Consider the following 17,672-nt stretch of genomic DNA (forward strand, 5'->3'; position numbering starts at 1 on the left):
ATGCCAAGTAAACCTTCTTGTAACAGCGCCACGATGCCCCAGGGCAGCTGCTGCGCTTTAAAAATGCAAATAAATAAATAAATAAGGGGGCTTAACAGCTTTATTAAACGCAACAGAGTACACACTTACCTGCGCAGGAAGGGGGTTGGGGTAGCTATGCTGCAGGAAACGCATCTCGCAGCAAACAGCCCAAGCTAAGAAATGGGGCAGAACAGGTTATGGCTCCACCTACTCACAGTACGCCAGAGGGGTTTTCACATGGATTGCTCCGTCTGTACCTTTCCAATTGATCAAAACAAGGTGAAGACGGATGGATGGTTATAGTTCATGGCTTTCTGGAAAGCAAGGAGATATGCATCATTAATGCTTATGTGCAGAATCATGATGACACTGTCTTCTTTAAATCACTATAACCTAGACTGGCGCCATACAGGTGTGCCAAATGGCTGTAGGGTGGGGATTTCAACTGTACGATTTAGCCAAAAATAGAAACCAAGCATAAGAAGCCAGCCACACCGGCCAGGAGGCTGGGATCCTTACTTTTGAACCTCTGACTCAGAGATGCCTGGAGAACGCTACACACGAAATACAGGGGCTACTTGCACCTCCATGGCGTGTACACATGCATAGATTAAATATTCACAGGGGAAGCGTGCATAGGAGAATTCACTGTGGCAGACTATGGCGTGAGAGTCCTTTCGGAACATGCCCCGTTGAGGGTGACGTGGCACAGGAAGATGCGTAGGCAGCCGATTCCGACCTGAAGGTTGCGAACGTAAGCACTCTTGGATGGATCATTTAGGGACCACATAGGGGACAAGATAGAAGAATTCTTTGAGTTCAATACTGGTAGTGTCAACAGCATTGGAAACACATGGGAGGCTTTCAAAGTGGTCATATGGGGGGAGGAAATTGGCAAGATGTGTGGTATCAGGAAGGATTTGATGGATAGGATCAGCAGAACTGAAGATACGACTGGTAAAGAGATCACAGGCACAGAAGGGGAGGGAGCACAAGGGGCTCAAGGCATTGAGGCAAGAATGTATTGCGGACTGGGACAGGTTGGGCAAGTACGACTACACCAAGTACGCAGATAAATTACATGACTGTGGGGTTAGGCCTGGTAGAATGCTAGCATGGTTGTGCAGAGGGGTGATGATTATGGCCATTAAGGATGAATGCAGTGAAACCGTAAGGGGCCCAGAGTGTGATGAATGGCGTATTCAGCAGGTATTATGAACTGCTATATGGAATTACACCAGTGGGAAACACACAGGATATAAAGGAGGTCCTGTCCCAGATTGCATTGCCCTGATTAGAGAGGGAGCAAGTGGAACAGCTGAACGACCCCTTGACGGAGGACAAGTTTAAGGCAATTATAATGTCACTAACATCAGGTAAAACGCCAGTGACGGATGGTTTCCTAGCAGATTTCTACAAAGAATACATCACAGAACTGACACCTAGACTATTGGAGATGCTGACAGAGGCGTATGAGTTGGAAGTGTTGCCCAACAGCATGAGAGAATCCCTTATTGTGCCATTTATAAAGGCAAACAGACCCCCATTGGAGTGCGGCTCATATATAAGCCGCTCTCTATGGTGAATCAGGACTGCAAGATCTTGAAAGCGCTACTTGCGAATAGAATAAGAAACGTGATCGGTACCCTGGTCCACACGGATCAAACAAGCTATGTCACAGGTAGAACTGCATCATGGAATCTGCAGAGGCTGCATCATACCATAGATAGGACCAGAGCAAACAAAGAACACTATGTAGTGGCCTCCCTGGATGCCATGAAGGCCTTCGACTTGCTCCAATGGGACTGGCTATATGCCTCGCTGTGGCACTTCGGTATTGGGGATGGGTTTCTGAGGTGTGTTAGGCTAATATACACAAAAACGACAGCAAGAGTGAAGACTGGCAAACCGGTATCGGACAGATGGAAATTGAAGACGGGGACTAAGCATGCCCAGTCTCTCCCATGCTGTTTATATTGTCCCTAGAGCCCCTAGCTGCTTTCCTGAGAACAGAATACGCTGATGCAGGTATAACTGTGGACGGGAAGGTGCATGTTGTCTCGTAATGCGCTGATGATATTTTGCTTTATGTGCAGACCCCAAAGGTAAACCTACCGTATATACTTGAGATCTTTGACAACTTTGCAAAACTTTCGCGCATCACCTTCAGCCGTGACAAATCGTGCTTATTCCCATTAGCCGGACTAGTGGGTATGAATCATGCACTTTTGCCTGGCATGGGGTTACGGTGGGCCACTGACATGTTTTGTTAACTTGGTGTGAATGTGTGGAAGCGTTTCTTTCGCTCCGGAAGGGTCAGGGGGGCTTCCAGAGGTCAGCAGGCAGCAGCAGCAGTGGGCGAGACTCGGCCCTCTAATCCACTTTGATTTTCCCCTCCCACAACTTACCGGTTGGTGGACGGCTGTCAGAGCACTGGCCCCAATGCCAGTAGATTACGTCTGATGCCTGGGCCCTGGAGCTTATGTGGTGTGGCTATTATCTGCCCTTCTTAAGGAGACCACTGGACAGACCCCCACCGCCTCCAAGCCAACCGGGACAGGAGCTCCAGGAAGAACTGCAAGCCCTGTTGTTGAAGAGTGCTGTGGAAGAGGTACCTCCCGAGCAGAGTGGATTGGGCTGGTATTTCGACGTGCCCAAGAAGGGAGGAGGTCTCCGTCCCATTTTGGACCTCAGGGCCTTGAACAAGTTCCTGAGGAAAGACAAATTCAAGATGAGATGGTGACGTTGAGAGAAATTCTCCAGGATCTCGAATTGCAGCACTGGCTGGTGTCTTATTTCCATCTGCTGATACATCGAAAGCACTGGAGGTTCCTGAGGTTCCTCATAGGGGACAAGCACTATCAGTTCAAGGTGCTTCCCTTTGCGTTGACCTCTGCTCCAATGGTCTTCATCAAGCTCATGGCAGTAGTCGCAGCTCACCTCAGGGCGATCCAGAGTCCATGTATTCCCCTATCTGGACGACTGGCTGATCCGGGGGGGAAGTCTGCGGAGCTGGTTTTGTCCCACCTGGAGGACTCCTGCTCGCTACTTCACAGGCTGGGCTTCTCCCTGAATTTGAAGACGTGCCATGTGACGCAGGTTCAGATGCTCCAGTTCATCAGGGCAGCCCTATACACCCGGATAGGGAAGGCCTTCGCTCCAGAGGATAGAGTCAACAGCATTGTTCAGATGGTGAACCTGTTCCGGAACCACATCGCCTTACCAGCAGCTTCCTTCCTCTGCCTCTTAGGCCTCATGGCATCCTGTATTTTTCTAGTGCCAGAAGCCAGGCTGCGCATAAGATCTCTACAATGGCTCCTATGGGGTCAGTGGTCCCAGTACCTCAGAACCCTCACAGATTCCCTCCAGGTGTCCAGGTCGGTGGTCGATTAACTTGGTTGGTGGCCCGACAGCAGCAATCTCATGGCGGAGGAACCCTTCTGGCCTCCGTGGCCTCAGGCCCGAGTGGTCACGGCTGCATCTCTGAAGGGTTGGTGTGCTCACTGCGAGGACTTGCAGGTGAACGGCCTTTGGTCAGCAATGGAAGCCAGGTGGTACATCAACAGGCTTGAGCCATCAGGTTTGCCCTAAGGCCTTTCAACCTGTCTCTGAAGGGGAAGCATGTCCTGATTCTGACTGACAATGCTGTGGTCATGCACTACCTGAACAAGCAAGGTAGCCTGCACTTCCTCCCCCTCTGCAGAGAGGCGATGCAACTGTGGTTCTGGATATTGCAAAAATGGCTCTCTGTCTCAGCAGTTCATCTGGTGGGGACGGAGAACGGAATGCCGGATGCTCTGAGCAAGCAGAGCACGGTCTCACGAGTAGGAAGTGTCCCAGGAAATCCTATAGGTTGTCTTCTCTAGTTGGGGTTGCCCATCAGTGGACCTGTTTGCCACAGAGTCCAACAGGAAGTGGAGACAGTTTTGCTTGTGGGGATTCCCAGCGAACGAGCCGCTCGAGGATGCGTTTCCGGTGGTTTGGACCTTCCCTCTCCACAACGCCTTCCCTCCGATTTCCGTAATTCCTTGGGTTCTCAGGAGGTTGAAAGGCAGGCATCCATGATCTTGATTGCCCCGGAATGGGTGATGAGGACATGGTACTCACACCTTCTGGATCTGACCACCTGCCCACCTCTCTGGTTGCCTCGTTGTTGCTGCACCCAAACCTGGAATCCCTCAACCTACATGCGTGGCTCTTGAGAGGATGAGGTATGATGACTGCGTCCTCTCTGAGGAGATGCTCGAGGTGTTGCTGTCTGCACGCAGACCTTTTACGAGATCTCTGTATGCGTGCAAGTGCAGAAGATTTGAGGCATGGTGCAGGGAACGCAAGATTGACCCTATCGCTTGCCCCACCAGCCCAGTGATGGAGTTCCTTCTGTCACTGGCCTCGGCAAGCCTTCAAGTTACCACAGTAAAATGATATTTGGCAGCCTTTTCTGTGTTCAAGAGGTCCCTGGATCAAGGTTAATTTTTTACGATGCTGGTTATGGCCCAATTCCCAAAGGGCCCTGGGAATAAGTTTCCGCCAACTCCCTTTGTTGTCCCATATTGGGATTTTAATCTGGTTATGACTTTCTTAATGGCGGTTCCTTTCGGGCCCATGCACACTTGTTCTTTGCGGCTGCTCACTTTGACGACAGTCTTCTTGATTGCGATTACATCTGCTAGGTGGGTCAGCACATTTTTTTAAAATTTTTATTTTCGACATTTGTAAAGCGCCGTCGAACCCAGATGCATCTGGGCGCTGGTTACAGTAGACATTGCTTGGTGATACAAATAAGTTGCATTGTGAGTATAAGTGAGATGTCAACAGTTCAAGCAGCGTACTAATGCAGGTCACAAGAGGTTTAAGCAGAGTTAAGTCTTGTGGGAAGAGCCATGTTTTTAGACTTTTTTCGGAAGGTCCAGAAAGAGAGTTTGGACCTTATCGGAAGGGGAAGTGCATTTCAATGTTTGGCAGCCATGGTGGGGAAGCTGAGGCCTTCTGCTTTATGTAGTCTGAACCTGGATGTAGATGGTCGGTGTGAGTAGGTGGACCGGGTGAGTCTGGTAGATTGAGGTTTGGGGAATTCACGTGTCAGATATTTAGGTGCAGTGTTTGAGAGGCATTTGTGGGTTATGGTAAGTGTTTTGAATAGAATACGTTCTCGAACAGGCAGCCAGTGTGCATTTCTCCTGGCTGTGGAGATGTGGTGCTTTTTTGGGAGGTGTATAGCTGCTCTTAGCGCATTGTTCTTTATGACTTGAAGTTTTTTGATGTGACGGTAGGTAGTACCAGTGAAGAAGGCATTACAATAGTCTAATCTGGAGACTATGAGGGCTCTAGCAATAGTGATGCAGCTATCTGCGGAAAGGAAAGGTCTGCAGGCATTGATGAGTTTTGTGGTGTTTGCTGCAGAGGAGGAGATGGAGTTTACTTGCCTGGTTAGCGAGAGAGAGGAGTCAAGGTACACCCTGAGGGTTTTCACTTCTTTGGAAACTGGTATGGTTATTCTGTCAATGATGAAGCGCTTGTATGCTCTGTCCAGTTTATTTAGTAGATGCTGCGAGCCAATCAGGAGCAGCTCTGTCTTGACATTGTTGAAACATAGTGAGTGTAAGGCCATCCAGGTATGGATAGTTTGGTAGGTTGAATTCAGCGTGTGTGTGTCTTTGTCATAGGTGCCTGAGATGGGTAGGAGGATCTGGGTATCATCTGCGTAGTTAGTGTAGGAGATACCCAGGGTGTCAAGGAGGTCGAAGAGCGGTTTCGTGAAGATGAAAATTGCAGGCCCTTTGCTGAAAACCGCCCTTTTTGCAGTTCTTTTGGGTAAAGGTCTCACTTAAAGTAAGGCCAGGATTTTTGACAAAGGTGGCTTCTGAGTTTCACATATCACAAGCCATACCCCTGCTGGTCTTTTACCCACCACGCACCCTTCTAAAGAAGAGGAGCACTTCCATCGGCTGGATCCCAAAAGGGCCTTGAGTTTCTACGTCACAAGTACGTCAGAATTTCGTAAATCTGACCAGCTATTTGTGGCCTACTCTCTAGCCTGTAAGGGTCTGGTGGTAACAAAGCAGACACTAACCTGGTGGATTGCGGAGTGCTATCAGTCTGCAGGCAGGGAGGGGCCTCTTTCATCAGGGTGCACTCATCCAGACGGGTCCCAGTTAGGGATATTTGCTGTGCAGCAACATGGTCCTTACTACATACATTTACCAGACACTACAGCCGGACATCACCCGTGGGGTTGATGCACGTTTTGGAAAGGTGGTGCATCAAAATCTCTTACTGTAACTTTCTGCCCGACTCCTTTGTTTAACTGCTTGGGGAGTCTATCAGATGAGGAATCTGCTGGAGAAAGGCAATCCATTGAGGGAGAAATTACTTATAATAATGTTCTTTCTATGGATTCTTCTCCGGCAGATTCCTCATCTCCCCTCCCATCCATCCCAGCTCAGAAAGTGTTGGCAGTTGGTGCGTGCCTATTTTGGTGGTCCTAGAGTGACCGTTTTCTGTCTGACATGCCGCATGTTTTCTCAACCGATCTAAAAAATAAAAAAAGGTTTTTCTGATTCTGCATATTGCGGTGCCCTGTCTCTAAGGAAGGCATGGTATCAAACAGTAAGACAGACACACACTATCACAGTTCAAGGGTGTTTAGTGAACCTCAATTGGGTTTGAATAACGCCTATCTAATCCTAAATCTAAAGATGGGAACAAGCTACGACCATCATATAATAATAACACAGTCCGAATAGAGTCTTGTCAAAATAAAGGGGCCTATACTAATAAACCTATTGCCAATCCTTACTTCTAAATACAAATAGGGTGGAAAACAATGTTATGCAAAAGAAATGTGTTAAAGAAATGATATGTCAGGATATCTTAGCCGTTTAGCTCCCCTTCCCCACGTTTTCAACAGGACACAAGGCTGCACACTTGAGCTTAGCACACTCTGGTTTCTTTAGCACGAGGAATGCAGTTCAAAACCTCAGCATCAGGGCCTTCTGTGCCAAAGTCTCTTTGCCATTCAAAGTCTCTTATTTCAGAGGGCCTGATGTGACAAACTAACATTGAAGTTCCTTCCTTCTTAGGATTTCACATGTACACAATTTCTCAGGTGATTCACGATTCACCTAAGGTCCCCCTCTGCCGGGCTCAGACCCACTTTAACACAATGTTCTCTGAAATTTCACGTATCCAATTTCTCGGGTGGTTCACTGTTCACCCTGTGTCCCCCTCTGCCGGGCTTAGACCCAACGTAACACAAAACCTTCAATTAGTCTCCGCCTGCTGTGCTCAGACCAATTTATCTACCTTCCAAACTTTCTTTACTTCATCAAAATTGAAGTCTTTAGATTGTGCCGAGGATTTTGCTCGACCGTGACAGGACCACTTCGATTCACAATTCTATGCAGACATATAACTTTCAACTTTCACCTCTGCCACTTCTCAGTTGGATACCTTACAGAGACCCTTGATTGACCACCCGCGCGGTGCCGGACCACTCTGTCAAAGGTATTGTATCTTGGTAGCAAAGTTCAATCCCTCATCAGCAGTTCAACTCTGCTTGCGTCTTTTATCATACGCGTTTTAACAATGGGCCTCATTACAAGGAAGGAGGTAACCATGCTGCTTTTTGCGGCATGGCTACCTCCATTCCGGGTACCGGGTCCGGGTTCCCTGAATGGGGAAGTACCGGGCCATTCCAACCTTGGAGGGCCCGGTATTTCCCCATTCAGGGAACCCAGACCCGATACATCTCCATTCCCATTTCAGCCCCCTTAGGGCTCAATGGGAATGGGGATGATGCTAACATCATTAACGGGCCCGTTGTTGGCATCCTGGGCTGCTCGTGGGACCCGCTAAGGAAGCCTGGTAAAACCAGGCGTCCTTAGCGGGTCCTGCGAGTCGACCTCATAATGGGGCAGTAAGGGGTTAACGGCTCCGGCACCTTTACCAGCGCTGTTAACCCCTTACCGCCCTCCTCGTAATGAGGCCCAATGTTTGTTCCAGTGCTGTTGCCGCTTGCAACCTTGGCTTCAACACTGACCAGTCTTGTATCGGTCTCCCCAACTCCTCGGCTGTGTTGACTTCACTGACACTGCTTTGTTCTTGGAGCCAAGGATGGTACCACAGCGGCTGGTGATTCTCCCCACCTTGATTATTGACGCGGACGGGCCCCTGGTTTCTCCGACACACAATGCAGGATTCTTCAGCCTGCTTCCCTGGTGTTACTCTTTCTAATCGCGAGAACTCTGGAAAGTAATGGTTCTTTGTTGAAAAGGTCAAGGGAACTTTCCCCCTTGCGATCCCTTTTGTTTTGCCGTCTTTCGTCTCTCATTCAGCTGCCGTCTCGAAACTGCTGTTTCCTCGTGTACTTTGCCTTGCTCAGAGTGTGCTCTCGTGCTCTGCCTTTTATCCATGTGGGGACGCTTAATGATAGTCAGGTGTGTGTGATGGTCAGTAATTGCCTGACCTCGCCTGACCATTGTATTGGGACACATCAGGTATACTGCTCGTGTGGTAATCTGTTTTCTCCTATAGCGGGCTGCCCGTGTGAAAGTGTTTGTGTTCTAAAGGGGATCGGGGGGTCGAGTTCCTAAATATACTACCTGGTAGGATGGGGTAAAGGTGTTACACGGAAGGGGATACTGCATCTCAACATCCGGTGTCCCACTCCACGAAGACCCCTCACCCATATGATCCTCCCGCAATGGTCCACCCCCAGGAACTGGATCCAAAAGTGATGGCCTTATACTGGCCACCTGGATGACCAATGCCTAGGAACTAGTGGGTGAGACACCTTCTGGTTTCTCACATATCCCCCCAAGCTATTTACTTCCCATTGGGAAAGTCTGTTGTTGTTGTTAACCTCTTAGTGGGTGTTTAGTCCTTTTCTCTCACTTTTTTGCCTCTGCAGCGGTCGAGCTTGGGAAAAAAGGGGAGAACCGAGGTATGGGGTGTAGTGATGTGGTATATATACGACGCCATGTCCGGAGCCTATGATCAAGTACTGAGCAAGACGGATCGACAGTCGATGGCGGAGTGGAGGTCAACTGCCCCCCCCCGTCGAAGAATTTTTCGAGCAGCAGAGCTGGGTGAGGATATCTATCGGATGAGGAATCTGCGGTAGCAGACTCCATAGAATGAACATTACATTAAATCATTTCTCCTTCTGGTCCCCATTCAAAGGGGCTTGTTCTTGAGTCTGGGTGTGATGATTCAGCAAAATCTTGTTATCTGGGAGCCTTTCCCCATGTGGGGACCATGTGCATGCTTTGTGCCGCATGACTTGCAAAAACCCATACCGACCTGCATATAGTATATATGTACTACTGAGAGACCACCTAAGTGGTTTGTTCTTTGTCAGATTGCAATGAAATAGTCACAATTTTGCTTTGTAATTATTTTTTACACTAACTAATATTCCTCAGCCACAACACAAATTGGGGATGGAAGCGTCAGGACAGCAGGCAGGCATCCAGTTTAGCACCAGTGTAAATAAAATAAATAGGTAAATGCCTAAGTCAACCAATGAAAATTGCTTATATCAATATTGAATAACCGGGTGCAATTAAGTGAAGAATAATTAGAAAAAAATGTGGTCTAGTGCCAAAGCTACATTGCATTTGTTTTCCCATAACAAATCAGGCAGTAGTTGGCTATCAAAAAGGCAAAATGTGCTACTACTAATTATCCTAAATAAAAAGGAGGGACTGAGATATGGCTCATTCCTCATCAGCACATGTCGGAAGAGTCTCTGAAGTGAGGTGGATGCAGTCCCTACAATGGGGATCCTACAGCCTGGATCCAATACTTCAGAATCTTGTAAACAAAGGCATTGTGGGTCTGGGGACATTTTACTTAGGGGCTTTACTCCATGTTCTGCAGTTTTCATGTTACCTTATAGAAAAAGATGACCATATTGTAGACAAATTGATTCTTTACTTCATATTGCATGCAATGTCCATGTTATTTCACATCAGCGACTACCATATTATAGACAAGCTAATGTTTCAGCAATTCTTGCTTCAAATGAACACTCTAGAGCATACTGTATCTGTGGTAGCTTTACAAATGGAAGCTTACATCTTGGTTTAAAGGGTTATTCGTAATCAGGCCCTTGACAAGAGCTGTTTTAAGAATACGATAGATGGAAAAAGAAAGCCAGAATGGCAGGACATTGAAGCAGTGGGAGCCATTGAAACCATACTATTGTACACACATGCCCAAATGCTACTTACATCATAGATGCCACATGGTGTGAGGAAGCCTAATTTTAATTTCTGTCATGCCTCAGGCTTAGTGGGCCTGCTTTCAAGGTGACCACCCCCTAGGGCTTTAAACCCATAGGCAATTGCTTGAAAAATAGTGAAAACAAATGTATGTTGATGTGCAATGCACAGCTAAATTGGAGCAGTAGCTTCCATGTTCTGTTTTGATTTTCCTTATATGTTCATGCATATGGATTTTTAATTTTCCCAACATAGAGAAGACCTCCTGAGCACACAACAAATACATTGGTGTCAGAAGCAATTAGAGAGTAACTTGTGTTTTGTATTACGAGGACTATCTACGTAATTTGCCACAATCATGTTGTGATAAAGAACCCAATTATTGTTTCTGTGATTGCCATTTTTTGGAGGTAGCCAAAAAATAATGTTTTTTACATTTATGTACCAGTTCTTCTCCAAAAAGTTAGTTGATTGCACAAGTTGCATCTCATGTTTTTTATGAAACAAATGAAGTTTAGAAGAAGAACAGCTAGCTTCAATGTAGCAATTTAATTTGTTTTCAATAATATTGGAGAGGGTAGTAAGCCACCTCCTTGGCGAGAGTGACCACATAATCTCTGTAAAATAACATCCTCTGCATTAATGGTTAAATCATTGTTCATTTGATTGAAACCCATATTGCCATTTTTTTGTAACTTCAAGTTCTGTTTTGTTTTTTTCGTAGGAATTTTTGGACACACCTCATTTATTTGTGCCACCATTAGCACCTTATTCATTCCCATCGTCAGATATGCTCCCTAAGAAACTCACAGTGGCCGAAGTAAAAGCCCAGTTCCCTAAAATTGCTGAGCTGCAAGGGTACTGTCCAGTCACTTACCTTGATGGAAAGCAAAGGTAGACACTTCGACATTTTATTTATTTCAGCATGTGTTAGGCGCTACAAAGCACTTATTTTCAAACTTTGCATGTTAGTTTTTCACTGTGTTTTGTTTTCAGAAATGGCTGTATAGAAATAGTCTTCACACAGACTGGAGTTCCACAACATGTATTTCTAATGCAAATAATCTTCTCTGCAGATTTCTTGTCTTCGAAATGTTCATCCTGCAGACTGGGACCTTAGAAATGTTTGTCTCGCACTCTCACAGCGCCGTGTGGTGCCACCCATACCTGCTGTGCTCTGAGAGTATGCCTCAGGCCTACACTGGAAGTGACGGCGTCCATGGTATAAGCACTGCCATTCCAAGATGAATAGTTCCTTTTCAATGGATTGCCTTTCTCCCACAGATTCCTCATCAGATAGATATCCTCATCCAGCTCTGCTGCTCGGAACTATTTTTGACATGGGGCATAGTGGTCCTCGACTCAGCTGTCGATCCATCTTGCTCGGTGCTCGATCAACAGCTCTGGACGTGACATTCGGCGTTGTATATATACTGTGTCACTACGCCCCTTAGCTCAGTTCCTTTTTTCTGCCAGCTCGACGCCGTGCTCCTGAGGAACATAGCGATTTACTCTTGAGTCCTCGACTGTATTTGACGATTTTTTCATCAAAACCTTGTGTTTTTCTTTTCCATGAGATTTCTGCATCTCGGATTTCAGGGTTCAAGCGTTGCACTGATTGCAACTCCAAGATGTCAGTGACCGACCCATACAACATCTGTGTGTGGTGCCTCTGCATGGGTCACGACATGGAGGGGTGCTTGTTGTGTATGAAAATGAACTTCAGGAGCGGGAAGCCAAGCTCGCAGAGGGCTGACTGCCGTCAAAATCTCCTGCGTGGGCGACGGGTTGGGCTGAAACTGAGGGGCCTACCCCTGAGAAGGAGAGTAGACATCGGCGCAAGACGAAGAAGCACTCTCACTGTCGGGGCCACTCTTCTTCATCATCCTTTAATAAAAAGATGAGGCGTCACCATCATCGATGCAACTCTGGCTCCTCGTCAGAACGAGTTAAGTCATCGGCGGGGGCAACAACTCGACAGGAGTGGTAGGAATTCAAATCGGAGAAGCTTGCAATGTTTTCAGAAAGTGGCTTTAGGTGTAGGTGCGCACCGAAACAGCAAGCCGCGGTGGCTTCAGCAGCGCTCAGTGATCCCGACCCCAGCCAACCACTGATACTGACACCGTCAGTGTCAGGAGAGCCATCAGGCTTGGCACTGAAGAAGGTGATTCAGCCTTCGAAACCAGATCCTTCCCATGAGCCACAGATCCTTCTCGACGCACCCTCAGCGCCCAGAGTTCATCCGACAGCCACTCCTTCCACGTCGAAGGATAAGCCATCTAAGCCGACTATCAGCAATCGAACCTTCGCCCCACTCTCCCGGATGGTGCAGATCTTCGGCGCAGATGGCAGAGATGATCCTCGCAACATAGACCCCATATATTCAGGAGCTGATTTTTTTGACAAGGCAGACCTCCTGGCATTGGCTCAGGGGCTGCATGACACATCCCCGGATACAGAGTTAAAACAGACTCGGCCACACACTCATGCCCATGCCAAATTCATGTCTCTGGTAGACAGAGTGATCGACACTCTGGGGCTGACTGTTTCCGCAGTTTCAGTTCAAGGCTATGAGTTAACCGATATGTAGAGGAGCAGATGTACATATCCGCAGGAGATCCTACCCCCCATGTCCCCTGTATTGGAGCCTTAAGACCATGCCCTGTCTAACCTCAGCTACTGTACCAATAGTACAGCGAGCATATGGAAGACGGTATCCATTAAGACGACCATATCGAATGTACCCTCGAGTTGATGACAGCCCGCAGGAGCAACTCCCTGAAGGAATGTAAGAAATAGCTTACCAAGTAAAGAATCAAGTGAACCTTAAAATGTAAAAGAAGAAGATTACACAGTAAAAAGTGCTGCAGAAAACCGAAGTATAAAGAATGTATATACGCTGGAAGGCAAGAATAGATCAAGTCATCGTATAGGCTAGCTACAAGTAGTGAATAGAATGAAGGTGAAGCCTCCATTGTACAGAAACTGGACATTAGTATCATGAAATAAGCCAAAGAATCATTAAGAAAGAATGAAAGGCTGTTTTGCAGTAGAATAGCAGGTTAGTGGAGCTGCGTTGGGAGGCTGTCTAACCTGAAGTCAAGAACTGAGAAGTAGAGGTCCGCTATCTACGCTGAAGAAGGTTTGTGTGGAGGATGAATCCTCTCACGTTAAGGTGCAAGAAGGAATACAAAGGATGCCAAGTCTTAATTCATTTAAAACATTTAAAAAGCTTACAGAATTAACAGAATCATGGTCTCCTGTCAAGTGAGTAAAAGATGGAAATAGGGTTTGAACTGGAGTTCCTGACACGATAGCGAGTGCCCTCACTCCTGTTACCTTCCCACAATGAGAATACTCTGCAAGGCCAAGTACAAAGCGAATTTTGTGGCAGAAGGCATGGGTGATGAGAGATTCTGGGCTAATTGGGTGGTAGGGCAGGGCAGACTCATGTCCTATCTACTTGCACCTGGGTCTTGGCTTACGTGGTGCTAGTTGAACCGAATGTTCCAGACATGGCACAAGCGTGCCAAACCAATTGTATTAGTCCATATATAACAAAGGACCTTACAGCTTAAGAAACCAATGAAACACTGTATAACTGATTTTTCTTAAATGACGAGTATGAAGAGGTAAGCATAAATTGTCCACCTGATATCGGACAGCCAATAATAAACCTAGCTTCTATATGATTGTATATCTAGATGTGTCCCTTAACCAATCCCACCCCTTGATAGGTTTTTCACTATTGCCACGTAGTATGAAGTCACTCTGACGCATAAAGAAGTATATAGTTGTATTTTTTTGGGGAAATCCTTTAGAGACTGAGGGAACGCCCATTGATGTTGGTTGTAACCGCTCTGTTTAGATAATTATTAATAAAACAGTAACTTGCCATCTTCTTGAGCCTGTCCGGTTATTTAGATTCAGAATTATTATGGTGTAATCCCATCCAGCCATAGATGCACGTTCCAAGGGCCATAAGCTCAGATATCTTGGATGAAGTTCCCACTATGGAGAAGCATATGCCACTGAATCTGGCTATAGCCGACCCAGTCGCCTCCTTGTGACAACGGCCCGGCTCTATTCCCCCGGCCAGCTCTACTTTGATTTGCAAGTACAGGCCGGAAAGATGTGATCCGTCCTTTTTGTCCTCTCATCCTTATCCAGAGGGATTAGTTGTACAGGCGGCCAGGGATTAGTTGTACAGGCGGCCAGGGATTAGTTGTACAGGCGGCCACGGTTTCCATCAGGGCAGCTTCATCCACCTCGAATCTGCCTGCGACAAGGAGAGCAAGAGAGTGGATGTGGTTGCTAAGAAGATTTTCACTTCTGGCAGCATGGCCTTGAAGGCCACTAATGTTTCATGTGGGTTTGCTAAATATTTCTTTGGCCTCTGGAAGGCGGTGGCGCATGCAGCCCAGTATATCCCTGAAGGAACTGCAAGATGGTTTTACACAGCTGGTGGGTGATGGGAAGGAGGTGGCCAGGCAGTCACTGCAAACGGGCCTGGACATGGCAGACTCCATTGACCGGTCAAGGGGGTTGACCATGGTACTTAGGAGACGGGCCTACCTGCGCTCCTCAGCGTTTTCCCCTAATGTCCAGAATAGGTTACTGGACATGCCCTTTGTCAGGGAATCCCTCTTCGGTCCAAAGGCAGATGACTCCCTGGAGAAGTTCAAGAAGTCAAAGCTTGCCGCAAAATCGCTTGGCCTAGCTGTGCAGCTGGCCAAGGCTGCCTTTAGCTTTGCCTCTAGGGGCAAGGACTACAAACATTTAATCCCTTACGGCAGAAAGGCACAGCTCCCGCAAGCCAAGCATTTCTTGTGCTCCAAAAGGGGCATTGGGTCTTCCAGAGACCAGCAGGCAGCAGCAGCAGGGGTGGCTCCATCCTCAAAGCCACTTTGATTTTCCCCTCCCACAACTCACTGGTTGGAGGATGGCTGTTCAAGCATTTGCCCCAATGGCGGGAGATTACCTCGGACGCCTAGGCCGTGGCGCATGTGCAGTGGGGTTATTGTCTGCCCTGCTTAAGAAAATCTCAGTGCAGACCACAACCTCCTGCATGGCAACCGGAACAGGAGCTGCAGGAAGAACTGTGAGCCCTGTTGTTGAAGGGTGCTGTGGAGGAGGTACCGACCAAGCAGAGAGGATCAGGCTGGTATTCCCGGTATTTCCTGATAACCAAGAAAGGAGGAGGTCTCCGTCCATTTTGGACCTCGGGGGCTTGAACAAGTTCCTGAGGGGAGACAAATTCAAGATGGTGACGTTGAGAGAAATTCTCCACGCTCTCGAGTTGCAGGACTGGCTGGTGTCAGTAGATCTTCTACTTCCATGTGCCGATACATCAAAAGCACAGAAAGTTCCTGCGGTCCCTCATGAGGGACAAGCACCATCAGTTCAAGGTGCTTCCCTTTAGGTTGACCTCCGCTCCAAGGGTCTTCAGCAAGCTCATGGCAGTAGTCCTGGCTCACCTCGGGAGATCCGGTGTCCACCAAGCTCATGGCAGTAGTCATGGCTCACCTTGGGAGATCCGGTGTCCACCAAGCTCATGGCAGTAGTCATGGCTCACCTTGGGAGATCCGGTGTCCATGTATCCCTGTACTTGGACGACTGGCTGATCCGAGGCAAGTCAGCAGAGCAGGTTTTGTCCAACCTAAAGGCTGCGTGGTCACTGCGCCACAGGCTGGGCTTCTCCCTGAACTTGCAGAAGTCCCACATGACAACAGTCCAAAGACTCCAATTCATCAGGGTAGTCCTAGACACTCTGGTGGGAAAGCCTTCCCTACCCGAGGAGAGAGTGACCAGCGTTGCGCAGATGGTGAGCCTGTTCCAGAACCACAAAGCCTTAACAGCAGCTTCCTTCCTCCACCTCTTTGTTATGATATGGTTTGAAGCAACGAATCACAATGGACACAGGAGAATAAATCAATGTTTCTCGTAAAGGATACAGGCCGGTAGTAACAAAGGATACACTCGAAGTCTTCTTATCTTCGTAAGATGACAGGTAGGGCGTAGTGTATCAAAGGGAACCTTCTAATCAATGTCACTCTCTGACTAGTAAAATAAACAGTCAAAGAGAGCTATTGGTGGGAAGGGCATTAGAGGACCAAGATCCACCAGGCTGTTGATGAGAGGAAACTGATTAGAATGCTGGTTGATAAGAAGGACAATAAAGACCTATGTTGTAAACACTAACCTGGATGTGCAGACAAGGAAGTCTCTCAAGATGGTCTGAGGGGTCCAAGGATACAACGACCAGGAGAGGGTAGTGAGGAATCTAACCTGGGCGGAACGCGGGCCGCACTAGAGACGGGTTGGTGCACACAGGAAAGCGTCCAGAGTACAGTGCACGTGTAGGAGAGAAGAGGAATCCTGATCCAAGAGAAGCAAGTCCTTAAGCGGTGGAAGATCGGAGAGAGAGGCAGAGCGGGACTCTGAGAGTCTAGGTTGGCTGAGGCAGAGCGGGACTCTGCGGGATCGTGGTGAACTGAAGCAGAGAGGGACTCTGCAGGGTCCTGGAAGTCGTCGCTAGATACAACGGGGTTCCGATTGGATATGTGGAGAGAAGAGCCGCGTATGAGCGCGGTTAGCAGGCAGTTCAAGGAGGAGCTGAAATGTAGTCACTTGATACGACGGGACTCCGTTAGGATAAGTGGAGAGAAAAGCCGCGTATGAGCGCGGTTAGCAGACAGCTCAAGGAGGAGCTGGAATGTTGCCGGGAACTGCGTGGGAACGCGGAAGGCAACCGTACCTTGAATTGAAAGTAGCGTCTGCGAGAAAGTAGCAGAAGCAAGCTCCGGAACGCGAGGTAGCGATTAACGATCAGAAGCGCCGTTGCAAGGCTTCCGTCTTGTTAAATAGAGTCAGCTGACGTACGTCTGACCGACGCGCTGACGATACGTGTATGCTGGTCATGTGACCTTTGTATTAGCGTCTCCCGGACAGCTTCCATTGGGTGTAGAACGGTCTAGCCGTTCTCAAGGCTGAGGAAGCAGGAAAACAGGGATGCCTGGATTTAGTAACGGATCCGGATGGGAAGGTAGGCATGACACTCTTAGGCCTCATGGCCGCCTGTATTTTCTAGTGCCTGGGGCCAGGCTGCAAATGAGATCTTTACAATGGCTCCTACGAGGCCAGTGGTCCCAGAACCTCAGAACCCTCAATGACCTCCTTGGTGTATCCAGGTCAGTGCTCAATGGCCTGTCTTTGTGGGCCAACAGCAGCAATTTACTGGTGGCGTAACCCTTCTGGCCTCCTTGGCCTCATGCCCAAGTGGTCGTAGATGCATCTCTGAAGGGTTGGGGGGAGCTCACTACAAGGACTTGCAGGTGAGCAGCCTTTGGTCAGCTATGGAAGCCAGGTGGCACATCAACAGGCTGGATTTGCGAGCTATCATGTTTGCCCTGAAAGTGTTCGCTC

General features: G+C 48.0%; 1 protein-coding gene across 3 annotated transcripts in view; it reads left to right on the forward strand.

The window, feature by feature from the left end:
• The window catches only part of AK9 (adenylate kinase 9), a 1,784,103-nt gene that overhangs the window by 1,597,374 nt on the left and 169,057 nt on the right, over window positions 1-17,672 (forward strand). For all 3 annotated transcript variants that reach the window (XM_069606660.1, XM_069606662.1, XM_069606661.1), the window contains one exon: window positions 10,972-11,141. In XM_069606660.1, coding sequence (XP_069462761.1) covers window positions 10,972-11,141 — 170 coding nt within the window. The remainder of the gene's footprint in view (window positions 1-10,971; window positions 11,142-17,672) is intronic.

This window comes from Ambystoma mexicanum, chromosome 4p (genome assembly GCF_040938575.1).
Source record: "Ambystoma mexicanum isolate Mex_15411 chromosome 4p, UKY_AmexF1_1, whole genome shotgun sequence".
Lineage (NCBI taxonomy): Eukaryota > Metazoa > Chordata > Amphibia > Caudata > Ambystomatidae > Ambystoma > Ambystoma mexicanum.